General features: G+C 44.2%; 1 protein-coding gene across 3 annotated transcripts in view; it reads left to right on the top strand.

Moving 5' to 3' along the window:
• The window catches only part of hacl1 (2-hydroxyacyl-CoA lyase 1), a 158469-nt gene that overhangs the window by 21200 nt on the left and 121735 nt on the right, over positions 1–15534 (top strand). Inside the window, exons 1-5 of one of the 3 annotated variants that reach the window (XM_078538561.1) lie at positions 7524–7628; positions 8293–8349; positions 11682–11786; positions 11888–11928; positions 12039–12119. In XM_078538561.1, the coding sequence (XP_078394687.1) occupies positions 8347–8349; positions 11682–11786; positions 11888–11928; positions 12039–12119 (230 nt within the window). In that variant the 5' untranslated portion in view covers positions 7524–7628; positions 8293–8346. Of the gene's footprint in view, positions 1–25; positions 179–7471; positions 7629–8292; positions 8350–11681; positions 11787–11887; positions 11929–12038; positions 12120–15534 lie in introns of those variants that run through there. The other 2 variants (XM_078538562.1, XM_078538560.1) reach the window with 2 other exon arrangements.

The following is a 15534-nucleotide window of genomic DNA, read 5'->3' on the forward strand; positions in this document are numbered from 1 at the left end:
TTGATTTCTTTCTCCTCTGGAACAGCTTTCCCGAATCCTTCAGTCCTATTTCACAGGCAGAGGGATGAATCTAGGAAAGGAAAAGCTTCAAGGGACATATGGAAGCAAAAATGGTTCGGACGCGGATAAATTCAACAACAATTTGGGCACTAAAGACATCTTCATTGTTTAAATCTCTGTATGGTGGTTAATGAATATATTGGATTGTGCATTCAATAAATATCAATGGATTTTCAGAGGCATGGTCAGTTTATACAGGTGTCCCTAATGCGTGGCCACTTCCCTTGCTTATCCTGTCCCCCACCTCGATTGCCCGTGCTCAGCATGCAGTGCCAGGGCAGCACTTGACCCCTCTCTCCCTCAGCAGTCACCCCCAAGGCTGGCCAGCATGTCCCCCCAAGACATCCCCCCCCCACCCACACAGTCGCCTGCGAGGCTGGTGAGCACTTGGCCCCAGAAGCCACCACCCCCCAGCAGTCACCTTCGATGCTGGCCAGCACTGGCCCCCAGACACCCTCCACCACCCCTCAGCAGTCGCCTGCGTGGCCAGGCATCATTTTCTCCCGCCCTCCTCCTGGCACCACTGAGGCCTGTAAACAATGGGCGAGATGTGCAAAATGTTGCTGCTCACTCACCTCAGTTCCCCCAAAGTGAACGCCGCCAAATGTATGTCACCTGCATGCTGCTGTGAAACACGTGGCACGCTTTCCCACCGACGTGGACGGACGATACGGCAGAGTTCCAAGTGCCTGGTGGATTGGCCTTTTAATTATATGCTAATGTATTACAATTAGCTCCCTGCTGACCGATGGCTGGAAACGTGACGCGCCATTGGTGGGCTGAGCAGAAGATCACGACCTGCCTTCACACCATCGTGAAGTGTGTCCTGCCATATATTCCGTGCACACCACCTATCACGCTCGCGGCCAGTGGACTCGGAAAATCCTATCCAGTGTGTTTATTTTTCCCAAAGGTTACTGGTAAAACTTAGTATTATAAGATATTTTTATTATCAGAAAGATAAAGTCCAAAGACATAGTGAACCAATGGGAATTTGCATTGAAAAGGGAAAATATGTATAAAGGAGCGAAGACTGCATTTTAGGATTTAACAAACGTGAAAAGCCTTCAGCATCTACCCCTCAAGCTGCTGTCTACAAAGTACTGAAGTTGAGAAGACTCACTTTGAATTGGATTGTCAGGGTATCATGTTTCTTTGCCTGGGTCTTTTAAAACCTATGTGCCTTACTGTTGCCTTAACGAAAGTGCAACTGGAAGTCTGATTTAGTAGGGGATTTAGAAGTTATCGTTGTAGTAATTTGTAGATCTATGTAAGTGTTTAAAATCATTTCTCTTATTAATAAATGTTTAATCTACTTTTGTAAAAACCTATAAGACTTGGTGGTCTTATTATTACTGAATTCAAGGCTTGCATCTCGAAATTTATACAAATTGTAAAATAAGTTGTGGCAGTTGCTTCAAATTTCCCTTTGGGATTTGAACAACTCAGAATTTACCATCGGCTGTGCCATAACACCCTCTGGTCCTAGACTCTCCCACAGGGAGAAACAACCTCTCAGTATCTAACCTGTCAAGCCCCCAGTAAGGTCACCTCTCATTTTTCTAAACTCCAATGAGTACAGGCCCAACCTACTCAACCTCTCCTCATAAGAAAATCTCTCCATAACCGGGATCAGCCTAATGAACATTCTCTGGGCTGCCTCCATTGCCAGTATATCTTTCCTTAGATAAGGGGACCAAAACTCTTCACAGTATTCTAGGTATGGTCTAACTAGTGCCTTGTATAGTTTTAGCAAGACTTCCCTATTTTTATACTTCTTTCCCTTTAAACTAAAGGCCAATATTCCATTTGCTTTCCCTATTACCTGAACTTGTATGCTAGCTTTTTGTGATTCATGCACAAGGACCCCCAAATCCCTCTGTGCTGCAGCTTTCTGCGATCTTTCTTCACTTAAATAATATTCAACTCCTCTATTCTTCCTGTCAAAGTGCATAACCTCACATTTTCCTAGGGCCTGAATTTTACCTTCAGCGTGCGGGTGCCTCCCGACACACTGGAACGTAATATGACGAGCAATGACATCGGGCACGCATCCCGACGTCATCGCTCACTCGCATGATATTTTAATCAGTGGGCGCATACCGGAGTCGGCTGCACGTTCCCTGATCATTGAAAGGCCTATTAAGGCCATTAAGGACCTAATTAACTTGAAATTTACACTGCCCATCCAACCTTACGGTTAGCAGGCAGGTGAAAAGGCCAAGCGGCCTTTAAATTTCTTAGGAAACCTCATCCATGAGCGGGACGAGGTTTCCTAAAGCTAATACTAATTAAATAAACCCTTTATTTTGAAAATAAAAACACGTCCCACCTCATGTGACACAGTCGCATGAGAGGACACGTTTCTTTAAATTTTTAACGTCTTTATTTATTTTTTTAAAAAGCGTTTCAATCTCTCTGAGGCAGCTCCATGCCTCAGGGAGATTGAAGCGCTCTTTCACGCGTATGTGTGAACTGCGACCTAGGCCTGACTCTCCCGCCTCCCCTCGCCCGCACAGGTAGTGCTTAGCAATACCGCTTGTGATCCACGCAGGGCAGGCCTCAATTGGCCCACCGGCGTGAAATCGCGGTGCGGAATCGATTGCGGGCGGCGGTTGGCTCCCCGACCACCCTCGCCCACTCCCGCCGAGCCTGCCCGCGTGGGAAAAATTCAGGCCCACATTATATTCCATCTGCCAAGCTTTTGCCCGCTAACTTAACCTGTCTATATTCCCCTGTAGTCTCTTTGTGTCATCCTCACCACTTGCCTTCCCACCTATTTTTGAGTCATCCAGAAACTTGGTGAAAGTGCATATACTTCCCTCATCCAAGTCATTAATATAAATTGTAGATAATTGTGGCCCAGCACTGGTCCCTGTGGCACTCCACTAGTTACAGGTTGCCATCCTGAATATGCCCCCCCTATCTCAACTCTCTGTCTTCAATTGGTTAACCAAGCCTCTATCCATGCTATTATACTACCCTCAACACCATGGGTTCTTAGCTTATTAAGTAGCCTTATGTGTGGAACCTTATTGAATGCCTTTTGGAAATCCCAATATATTACATCTACTGGTTCCTCTTTATCTATCCTGTTTGTTACCTGCTCAAAGGATTCCAATAAATTTGTTAGGCATGAATTCCCCTTCATGAAGCCATGCTGACTCTGCTTGATTATAGTTTGCATTTCTAAATGTTCTGCTATTATATCGTTTATAATAGACCCCAACATTTTCCCAATGACGGATGTTGAGCTAACTGTAGTTACCAGTTTTTTGTCTACCTCCCTTTTTGAATAAGGGCGTTACATTGGCAGTTTTCCAATCCCCTGGGACTTTTCCAGAGTCTAAGGATTCTTGGAAGATTACTGTCAGCGCATCTACTATCTTGCAGGTATTTCCTTTAATATCCTAGGATGCAACCCATCAGGTCCAGGTGACTTATCGGCCTTTTGCCCCATTAGTTTCTCTAGTACTTTTTCTCTAGTGATAGTTATTGTATTTATTTTATCCCCCATTTTTGCCCCTTGATTATTTGGTATTTTTGGAATGCTATTAGTGTCTTCTACTGTGAAGACTGATGCAAAGTATTTATTCGACTCCTCTGTCATTTCCTGGTTCCCCATTATTATTTCCACAGCCTCATTCTCTAAGGTGCCTATGATCACTTTGGCCTCTCTCTTTTTATATATTTAAAGAAGCTCTTACTGTCCATTTTTATATTACTTGCTAGTTTACCCTCTAAGTTTATTTTCTCCCTCTTTATTATTTTTTGGTCATCTTTTGTTGGTGTTTAAAACTTTCCCAATTCTCTGGCTTACCACTGATCTTTGCCACATTGTGTGTTTTTTCTTTAAATTTGATGCTATCCTTAACTTCCTTGTTTAACTATAGTTGGTTTATTCCCTTACTAGAATTCTTCTTCCTCACTGGGATATATCTTTGTTGTGAGTCATAAACTATTTTCTTAAATGTCTGTCATCATTCATCAACCGTCTTTTCTGCTAAACTCCTCTCCCAGTACACTCCAGCCAACTCTGCCTTCGTTCCTTTGTAATTACCCTTATTTAAGTTTAGCACATTTGTTTCTGACCCAAGTTTCTCACTCTCAAACTGAATGCTAAATTCTACCACCTTATAGTCACTGTTTCCTAAGGTATCTTTTACTCTGAGATCATTTATTAAATCTGCCTCAATACACATTACCGGATCCAAAATAGCCTGATCCCTGGTTGGATCCACAACATATTGTTCTAGGAAACTGTCCCAAATACATTATCAATTCTTGCTCATGGCTACCTCTGTCAATTTGATTTTCCCAATTTACATGAAGATTAAAGTCATCCACTGCCTTTTTTACATGCCCTCATTTTCTCCTGATTTATTCTTCGTCCTACAGTATAGCTACTGCTAGGGGGCCTATAGACTACTCCCACCAGTGCCTTCTTCCCCTTGCTATTTCTTACCTCCAACCATATGGATTCTACATCTTCCGATCCAAGATCCTTTCTTGCTATCATACTTATTCCATCTCATACTAACAAAGCTGCCCCATCACCCTTTCCTTCCTGCCTGTCCTTTTGAAATGTCACATACCCCGGAATATTTAGTTCCCAGCTTTGATCTCCTTACAGCCATGGGCAGAATCTTCGGCTCGGCGAGTGGGGTTGGAGCCCGCTCATCGAGGCGTAAAATGACGCGTGGTGACGTTGGGCATGTGCCCTGATGTCACCGTGCATCATTTAGATTTTCAGTTTGGCGGGCGCGCAGCCGACTGAGCTGCATGCCCTCTGAACTTTCAAAGACCTATTAAGGCCATTTAAAAAGCCAATAAAGCAACCTTAAGGTTGGCGGGCAGGTGAAGAGCCTAGGCGGCCTTTGCATTTTTCATGGAACCTCATCCACAGGAGGGATGAGGTTTCATGAATGTTTTTAAAGTGTTTGAAAAATTTTCAATAAAGTTAATGGACATGTCCCGGCTCATGTGACAGTTTTACATGAGGGGACATGTCCTTAAAATTTTTTTTACTTTTAATCAATGTATAATAAGTGAAAGTAATCTCCTTGAGGTACCTCTGGGCCTCAGGGAGATTTCTGCACTCTTTCGTGCGTATGTGTGAAAGAGCACAGGCCCCGACTCAGGGAACACCCCTCCCGCCTGCACTGGGAGCGCTCAGTGCTTCTGGGCCCGTGTCACACTGGGCAAGCCTTAATTGGCTCACCCACATAAAATGGTGGCGCCCAGCCGATCGGGGCGCTGATCAGCTGCTCCACCACCCGCGCACAACCTCCCCGACGGAGAGAAAATTCTCCCCCATGTCTCCGTAACGTCTATCAGATCATACCCATTAACCTCTATTTGTGCCGTTAATTCATTTATTTTGTTCCGAATACTACGTGCATTTCAGTAAAGAGCCATTAATTTTGCCTTTTTACCATTTTTTCCCCCTTTGACCCTAAATTTGCTGCTGTCATTTTATGTTTGTACACTCTGTCCCTTCCTGTCATACTCAGGGTATCATTACCTAATTAGCTGCCTGCAATGCTGCCATATCCTTTTGCTTTGTAAGCCTACGTATCCCCTCTCCAGAACCCTGCCCCCCTCTATTTAGTTTAAAGCCCTCTCTACGGCCCTAGTTATTCGATTTGCCAGGACACTGGTCCCAGCATGGTTCAAGTGAAGCCCGTCCCACTGGAACAGCTCCCTTCTACCTCAGTGCTGGTGCCAGTTCCCCATAAACTGGAACCCATTCCTCCCACACCAATCTTTGAGCCACGCATTTAACTCCTTGACTTTATTAATCCTGTTCGCAACCTTGGTGCAATACTTGATCCCAAGATGAACTTCCAACCACATATTTGTGCCATCACTAAGACTGCCTATTTCCCACCTCCTTAGCAGCGCCTGACTTTATTCCACCTCAGTTTATCTGCTGCTGAAACCCTCATTCATGCCTTTCTTAACTCTAAGCTTGACTATTTCAATACACTCCTGGCTGGTCTCCCATATATAACCTCTGTAAACCTGAGGTTATCCAAACATTTCTGCCTGTACCTTAACTTGCACCAAGTCACATTCAGCTATCACCCTATGCTTGCTGACTTACATTAGCTCCTGGTCAAGCAACATCTTGATTTTAAAATTCTCATCCTCCTTTACAAATTCCTCCATGGCTTCATCCCTCCCAAACTCTATAATCTCCTCCAGCCCTCAACACTCCAAGATATCTGCGTTTCTCCAATTCTGACCTTTTGATCTTAATCTTAATCCAATATTTTAATCACTTCACTATTGGTGGCTGCACGCTGTGGCTCAGTCCATAGCACCCTCGCCTTTGAATCAGAGGGTTGTGGGTTCATGTCCCACTCCTGGAAAACAAGAACTGTGATTGTACTCAAAAGAGTTGCAATCTGTGACTGTTGCTAACTCGAAAGAATTTTTGGAGGTGTCAGCTGTGGCTCAGTTCATAGCACCCTTGCCTTTGAATCAGAGGGTTGTGGGTTCATGTCCCACTCCCGGAAAACCAAGAACTGTGATTGTACTCGAAAGAATTGCAATCTGTGACTGTTGATAACGCGAAAGAGTTTCAATTGCCTAGGCCCTAAACTCTGGAATTCCCTCCCTAAACCTTTTTGCAACACTTTCCTTGTTTCAGGCACTTAAAATCTATTTCTGACCAAGCTTTTGGCCATCTAACCTAATATTTCCTTATGTGACTCAGTGTTACATTTAATTTCATAACGCTCCTGTGAAGTGATTTGGAAGGTTTTATTATGTTAACGGTGCTATATAAAAATAAGTTATTATTATCTTTTAATTCCAGTTCACTCCTTTCTCCCCATTTTCTGCTTTGCCTGCTCTGTCCCCTCTCTGCTGGTTTACAGGCACTCTCTCTCTTCCCTGTTCTACTTTCGCTTCTACCTCTCCCGTTCTGCTCTGCAGGGAAAGATGAACGTGAGGGAGTCCCTTAAAAAGTTGGGGCAGCGACTGAGAGAATTCCTTTGAAACCAAATGAGAGAATTCTTCCAAGAAGGTCACTCCAGCAGCTGGAACTATATTATTGCCTGGTCAGTTTGCTTCAGACATCAAGTTGTGCCAGTCCAATGAGATTCAGCAGCAAACTGAGGGCAGCAAACAAAAGCTCAAGTCATTTTACTGCCGAGGAAGCAAATCATTGAGCTCCCATGGGAATTCTGTTGCTCTGCAATTTTGGACGCAAATCCCAATCCCACTGCATCTGGGGAGAATTTCAAAACGTTCACATTTTTTTTCATATTATTGCTCAAATAGTCCCCACAAAAAAAAAACTTCCCACAGGATGTCCTTCCCTGCAGCACTAGCTCTTCTTCCTGAGCCGTCGCTTCCTCCTCTGCTCGGGTTGGCCCTGCAGCTTGTCAGTCACGGCACTGGAGCGATTTATCCGCTGTCTTCAGGAGCTGCCAAACGCTTTCTTCCTCTATTTGTTCCCAGAGCCTAGGCTGGAAATGGCAGCGCAAGAGGGAGGTGGTGGGCTGGAGCTAGAGGAGCTCAGCGGAGCCCAGGTTATAGCAGAGGCACTGAGACAACAGGTGAGGAGCAGCAGAGGCAGCATTCACAACATTCACCAAAATGGGGACGAAAGCTGCCAGTCCACAGGAATGAATGAAGCTGTATTTTTAATCACAGTATCTTTACAGTGCAGGAGGCCATGACTCTCTGACAGAGCACTCCACCTAATCCCACTCTCCTGCCTAATGCCTGTAACCCTGCACATTTTCTCTCTTCAGGTAGCAATCCAATTCCCTTTTGAATACCTCAATCAAACCTGCCTTCACCACGCTTTCAGGAAGTTTGTTCCAGACTCCAATCACCCTTTGGGTGACAAAATTGTTCCTCATCACATTTATGAGTGAGTTATACCAAAAGAGGCCACTTTGTAACTAACTTGTTGAATCATATTAATATCAATACACTTCCTTTAAGCAGGAAATCACAACAACATTGAACTTAAGCCTCAGTCTCAGCTCCTAAACTTGAACGTATCCTTCCCTCACCCCACACATAGAATAGAACAGAAAGTGCTGGAAATACTCAGTGGGTCTGGCAACTGTGAAGAGAAACAGAGTTAACATTTCAGGCCTGTGACCTATCACCAGATCAGTTCAAAGGTCACAGATCTGAAACATTAACTCTTTCTCCACAGATACTGCCAGACCTGATGAGTATTTCTAACACTTTCTGTTTCCATTTCAGATTTCCGCAATATCCGCTGAATTTTGCTTCTGAACAACTCAAAGACGAAACACGATGGTACGGAACCCTTGTTTCTCCCCACACGTGTGTTCGGAGAGCGATTGTTATTGTGTATCACACTCAATTCTTCTCTTGCTGTTTCCTAACCTCTTTGGGCTGGATTTTACACCTTCAAAGCCACTGGCAGGGAGCCTGCCTGCCCGCCTGCCCCTGACCTGTCTGAAGTTTTACCAGGGAGCCATTGGGCAGCCAGCCAGCCCTTGGGCCTATTGAGGCCCTTAAGTGGCAAATTAATGACCACTTAAGGCCTCATCCCATCCCCGCTATTATTTCACCCACAGCAGGAGATCCCCCTCAACGCGGAAAGCCCAGCAGCTTTAGTTGTGTGGACTGGAGTTGGGCATGGGGGGGGTGTGTCCTCCTTTTCAGATCCCTTGGGGCCCACCGGAGGCAGCCCCTTCCCCTCCAGGACATGCCCCTCTTTTAACCCTCCACTGGCCTCTTGAATCCAGCCCCCCACCCCTCTCACTAAGAATCCCTGACCCTCGACGTACCTGGACTCCTTGGCGTGGTGGGACTGCCTGCAGTTCCAGACATAGCAGCCTCTCCTGGCTGCTGCTGCTGTGCAGCCGGCCAATCGGATTGGCCAGCACCTCTCTAAGGCGGGACTTTCAATGTTTGGGGGAGACTGCGGCGCCCTGTAAAATCCAGCCCATTATTCCCTGAGTGTTCCAGATCTGGACCTTGGAAGAAACCATGAGAAAATTTGGACAGTAGAATTTTATTGAAAAGCAAATTGATTTAGGCAAAGGAGGAGATAATTAGCCTGGTATATGCCTTGCAGATCAATCAAATCACCCTCCAATACATAGTATAACCATACATTACCCAACATAATGATATTATTGAATAATCTTCACTCCCTAATCCTCAGCCAGTCCAAAAGAATGCTGCAGGTGGATATGCCCTTGATCATTTATCTGTTGTTGAATGCGGTATAGGATACAGGATTCAGTGTTGGAGCCAGTTCTCCTCTCTCTTTCTCTCACACACATGCACTCTCTCTCTCTCTATATATATATATATATATATAACATACATGTGATCTGGAATTGGGCATAGGCGATACAATATCAAAATTTACAGATGACACCAAAATGTGAAGAAGATACTGTAAGTGACTTCAGGAGGACATTGGCTATTAGATTGGGTAGAAGATGCCAGATTAATTTTAATATAGGAAAATGTGGCATGATATGTTTTGGGAGGGAGAATAAGGAGAGGAAATATACACAATGGTAAAATATTAAGAAGGGCGGAGAAACTTAGGGACTCAGGTACACATATCTATAAGAATTGGAGAAGCTGATAAAGCTGTTCTAAATTAAAACATAAGCAATGGGATTGTAGGTTTTATGAACATGGACATAGGCCAGGATATTGAGGTTGGCGAGCAGGGGGCAGGGCCCGCTCGCCGATATGTAAAATGTCATGGGGATGATGTTGGGCGGAACTCCCGACGTCATTTCGATTTTCAGGTCGGCGGGGGCACAGCCGAATCAGCTGTATGCCTGCCGACCTGTCAATGGCCAATTGAGGCCATTTAAAAAGTAATTGAAGTAATTAATGGACCTGGCGAGCTTCAGAAAAAGCATGAAACCTCATCCACAGGCGGGATGAGGTTTCATGAGGGTTTTTAAAAATTTAATAAAAGTTTGATTAAAAGTGATGGACATGTCCCAACTCATGTGACAGTGTCACATGGGGGGACATGTCAGGGAAATTTTATTTTTGCCCCTTCACCATTTTTAAATTTGGCGCCGATCTCCCTGAGGCAGCACTAAGCCTCAGGGAGATGAGTGCACTCTTTCAAGCGCATACGTGAAAGAGCGCACTCTCGGCTGAGGGATTCCCTCCCCGCCCGCACAGGAAGCACATAGCGCTTCCTGCTGCACATCACGCTGGGCATTACAGCATTTATTGCTCACCTCTTACGTGGCCTGCCCACTTAAAATGGTCACGCCCACATGCGCCCACTCCTGCACTTCCCCCCTGACGTGGGAAAATTCTTCCCATAGAGTACGAAGACACACGGGTGATACTAAATCTATCTATAATACGGGGCATGGTAGCATAATGGTTATGTTACTAGACTAGAAATCCAGAAAGCTGGACTAATGATCTAGAGGGATGATTTCAAATCCCACCACGATAGCTGGAATGGACTGAATCTGGAGTAGAAGGCTAGTATCTGTAATGATGACTATGAAACTACTGGGAAGAATTCATCTGCTTCACTAATGTCCTTTAGAGAAAGAAATCTGCCCTATTTACCTAGTCTGGCCAGTGTGTGACTCCAGACCCACAGCGATATTGTTGGCTCTTAACTGACCTGTGAAATGGCCTAGGAAGCCACTCAGTGTAAAGAGATGAGCAATAATTGCTGGCCTTGTCAGTGGCACCCACATCCTGTGAATGAGCTTAAATGAAAAATATTGGTTAAGCCTCAGTTAGAATAATAGGCTTCTTGCTTTTCAGAATGAGGTCAAACCCTCTGAATATATTGAAGAGCTTCACTAAGATTAAACCAAAGAAAGAGAGTTTCTAGTTATGAGGTGATACTGGGGTTCTTTTCATTAGAACAAAGAATGTTAAGAGAAGAACTGGTGCACATGTTCAAGATTATGGGATTTTGATCAGGTACCTCAGGTAAAAAGGTTTCTACTGGGTTGGGTGAGTTAGTATCCGGAAAGATCATTACTGAATAAAGGAATGAAAAGGTTAGGAGTGACGCCTGTCAGGACATGGAAAGTTGCATCAGAAACTGGTAGAAGCATGATCTATAATAGAAATTTTAAAAAGGAATTGGATAAAGAATCCAAAAAGCAACATTTCAAGAGTATGGGGAAAAGGCAGGAAATGAGAATAATTATATAACTTTCTATATTTTAAATGGTATGATGACATTGGCTCAGTGGCCATGGTTTAAAAAAATGGATGATGGAGAGCAACAGTGCCAGGTGCGTTGCAACAACTTAAGAGAAAATAATGCATTTGAGATAACTGGTGGGCAGAGCTACAGTTCAGTTAGGCAATCGATTGACTAAAAGTCTCCCTGAATTCCATGACCCCAGCTATTCCCCCTAAGGAAGATTGAGTCATCAGTATGTGACTAATAGTATTATAACGTTCCACTCTGGAGTTATGGATTGCTCAGATTCTCTGTACCTGTAATGTGAATGTTTCCAATGCAGTTTTATAGGATACCAGAAAATCTCTTAAGATTACACCTTTGATCTAAACAAAATATTTCTTGCTTAAATTCACACTAAAATTGTCCAATAAAATTGTAGTAACCTGAAGGCCGCATTTTATTTTTCTTTCTGCAGAACCTTCAGTATATGTTTGGGATTGTTGGAATCCCAGTAATAGAAGTAGCCATGGCAGCTCAAGCTGCTGGAATTAAGTACATCGGAATGAGAAATGAGCAAGCTGTAAGTAATATTCGGTGTACTTTCTGTCACTCTTTTTGCATGGTATACTCAAAACAAAATCTATTGCTATTTTACTGGCCTTGTGTTTGTTGTCTAAATAGGCTTGTTATGCAGCATCTGCAGTGGGATATTTAACAGGAAGGTTAGTCTCTCAATAGTTGCCTTTTAATTTCACGACTTTGCTGCTGTGTGCATTTAATCATATTTTATCTATGTACCTACCATTTAAAGGCGACTGTCTTTTCTTTTTAGGCCAGGTGTTTGCCTTGCAGTCTCTGGCCCAGGTCTTATTCACGCACTAGGAGGAATGGCAAATGCAAACATGAACTGCTGGTAACTTCTATGAACTGTTATAACTTGTGTGTGTTTTTCCAATTTGTTTTGCGAAAGATACAGTTGCAAAAGTCACAATTCTGGGAAGTCAACCTACAAATATTTATTTAAACTGATTAATTTAAAAACATGATGTGACTTTGTCATTGATGATTGTCCCAGATAACTCTGCACAGATCAGGGATCCGAGTTGGGCCTTCATGGCCTATATGATTCATTTCCATGCTGGACAGCATATTACCAACTGAACAGTTTTCAGTAGGTTGGTGAAGAACTTAGCCATTGTGATTCAAGCAGAATTTTTTTTGTGTACAAAATCTTCTCAAGAGGTATTGCAATGGAACTCTTCAATTCTTATGGCTAGTGTCAGCAGGAAGTGGTGGTGCCTCACTTGCGGGAAGACGTGTTTTACAAGGGGCTGGGGGAGAAGACGGAGGAATTACCAGTGAACAAGTGTGAGAAGAAAGGTTTAGTAATGCATTGGAGACCAATGAAGACCATATATAGCTTGTTAACTAAAATCATAGACTCTTACAGCACGGAATAAAGCTGTTCAGCCAATTGTGCCTGTGCTGACTGTTCGGTAGAGCTATCCAATTTGTTCCATTCTCCTGCCCTTTCCCTATAGCCCTGCAATTTTTGTCCACTGCAAGGGTATTTATCCAGTTCCATTTTGAAAGTTAACAACATCAACTTATATTTATATAGTGCCTTTGAAGTAACAAAATATCCCAAGATGTTTCGCAGGAGAATTATAAAGCAAAGTATGACATCAAACCACATAAAGGGACATTAGGTCAGAGATCTGTAAGCTTGGCCAAAGACATAGTTATAAGAAGTATCTTAAAGAAGGAAGGTGAGGTAGAGAGGTGGAGAGCTGTAGGAAGGGAATTCCAGAGCTCGGAACTAAGGCAACTGAAGGCATGACCAACGGTGGAGAATTTATAATTGGGAATGCACATGAGGCCAGAAATGGTGGAGCACACATTTCTAGGAGGGTTGTGGGGCTGGAGGCAATGACAGAGATAGGGGGAGGTAGGATTTGAAAACAAGGATGAGAATTTTAAAATCAAAATGTTGCTTGACCAGGAGCCAATATAGGTTAGTGAGCATAGTGGTTATAGGAAACCAAGATTTGATGCAAGTTCAGACACGGAAGCAGAGTTTTGGGTGACCTCAAGTTTACAGGGGGTAAAATGTGGGAGATCCACCAGGAGTGAGTTGGAATAGTCAAGTCTATAGAAAACAAAGGCATGAGAAATGGTTTTAAGAGCAAATGAGCCGAGACTGTAATGAAGTCAGGCAATGTTATGGAGGTAGAAATAGGTGGACATAGTGATGGCATGAATATGAGATCGGAAGTTCATCTTGGGTTGAAATGTGACACCATTGTTGCAAACAGACTGGTTTAATCTTAAGACTGTTGCCAGTGAGAGGGATGGAGTCGGTAGCTAGGGAATAGAGTTTGGAGCAGGGTCTGAAAACAATGGCTTCAGTCTTCCCAATATTTAATTGGATGAAATTTCTGCTCATCCAGTACTGGATGTTAGTTAAGCAACCTGATAATTTAGCAACAGTGGAGGAATCAAGAGGTGGTGGTGGGGTAGAGCTGGGTATCTTAGGTATACATGTGAGAACTACTGTTGTGCCTTTGGATGATGTCGCAGAGGGGCAGCATGCAGTTCAGAAATAGGAGGGGGCCAAGTATAGATCCTTCGGGGACACCAGATGGAACAGTGCAGGGGCATGTTCTAGCTATGACTTGATGAATAAGAATAGAACCACGTTAGAACAGTGCCACCCAGCTGGACGACAGTGGGAAAGTGTTGGTGTTGTGGAGGATGATGTAGTCAACGATGTCAAAGACTGCAGACAGGTTGGGAAGGATGCATGAGACCTCATTTATGACTTGTGGTAAGAGCCATTTTGGTATTGTGGTGGGGCGTAAACCTGATTGGAGTGGATCTGCTTCTACCACCCTCTCAGGTTGTGTATTCCAGATCATAATAATTTGCAGCATAAGTTTTCTTCTCTACATAATTTTAAAATCGAGGTGTTGCTTAACTGGGAGCCACTGTGGGTCGGGGAGCACAGGGCTGAGAGGTGAACAGGACTGGATGTAGGCTGTGAACAGTAAGGATGTGGGCAGCAATGTTTTGGGTGACCTTAAGTTACAAAGCATAGAATATGGGTGGATGGCTAGGAGTGTGTTGGAATAGTAAAGTCTAGAGCTAACAAAGATATGGACAAGGGTTTCAGCAGCAGATGAGTTGAGGCAGGGGCAGAGTGGGCAATGCTTCGGAGGTGGAATTAGGTGGTCTTAGTGATGATGTGGATATGTGGTCAGAAGTTCATCTTGGGGTCGAGTATGACACTAAGGTTGCGAACAGCCTGATTCAGACTCAGACTGTTGCCAGGTAGCAGGATGGAGTTTGTGGTGAGGGAATGGAGTTTGTGGCAGGGACCGAAAACAGTGGCTTCAGTCCCCCCAATATTTAATTGGACAAAGTTTCTGCTCACCCAGTATTGGATGTCGGACAGGCAGCCTGATCATTTAGCAACAGTAGAGGAGGCGAGAGAGGTGGTGGTGAGGTAGAGCTGGGTGTAGTCAGTATTCCTGTGAAAACTAATGCTATGTTTTCAGATGATGCTGCAGAAGGGCAGCATGAAGATGAGAAATAGGAGCTGGCTAAGGATTAGCTCCCTGGGGGACGAGGCTTTGGGAGGCAACAACACGTTAAAGGATTCAAGAGTGAAAACTGGAGATGGGGCAGTGATTTGCAAGGATGGTGTGGTCAAGTGTTGGTTTTTTGAGAACAGGAGTGATGACAACAGATATAAAGGACAGAGGGGCAACATCTGAAGGGAAAGAACTGTCAACAACATCGGCTAACATGGGAACCAGGGAACTGGGTGGTCAGTAGTTTACTGGGTATAGAGGGAACAGGAAGTGGATCCCATGGACAAAATGAGATCAGGGAGAGGATGAGGGGAGGTAGGAGAGATATTGGAGAATGATGCAAGTTCAGTGCTACAGCAGAGTGATCTTTGGGGAAGGTTTGGCCAGATGTACTAGGGGTAGGGAAAGAAGTGGCAGAGGTTAACTGCGTAAGCTTGGAAGTTCTCATCAATTCAAGTGATTTTTATTGATTGTGGGATGCTTTAACAGCATAGCCACTGGAGTGGCATAGAACCGCTAGCAGCAACCTCTGTGCATGTATGGACTCCAGGGGTGAGATTTTCCTGCCCCAGGTCAGGCCAGAATGGAGAAGGGCGTAAAAAAATGGCCGGGGTGCTTCGCAGCCGGAAGTTCTACTTCCATTTCCAGTGGCAGCGACTTTCATGAGGGTGGCTTAAAGCGCAGGCCTCAGGATTGACCTGCACTTATTATGAGTCCTATTAAACCATTTAAGGC

This window comes from Cetorhinus maximus, chromosome 3, assembly GCF_964194155.1.
Source record: "Cetorhinus maximus chromosome 3, sCetMax3.hap1.1, whole genome shotgun sequence".
In the NCBI taxonomy this organism is placed as follows: domain Eukaryota; kingdom Metazoa; phylum Chordata; class Chondrichthyes; order Lamniformes; family Cetorhinidae; genus Cetorhinus; species Cetorhinus maximus.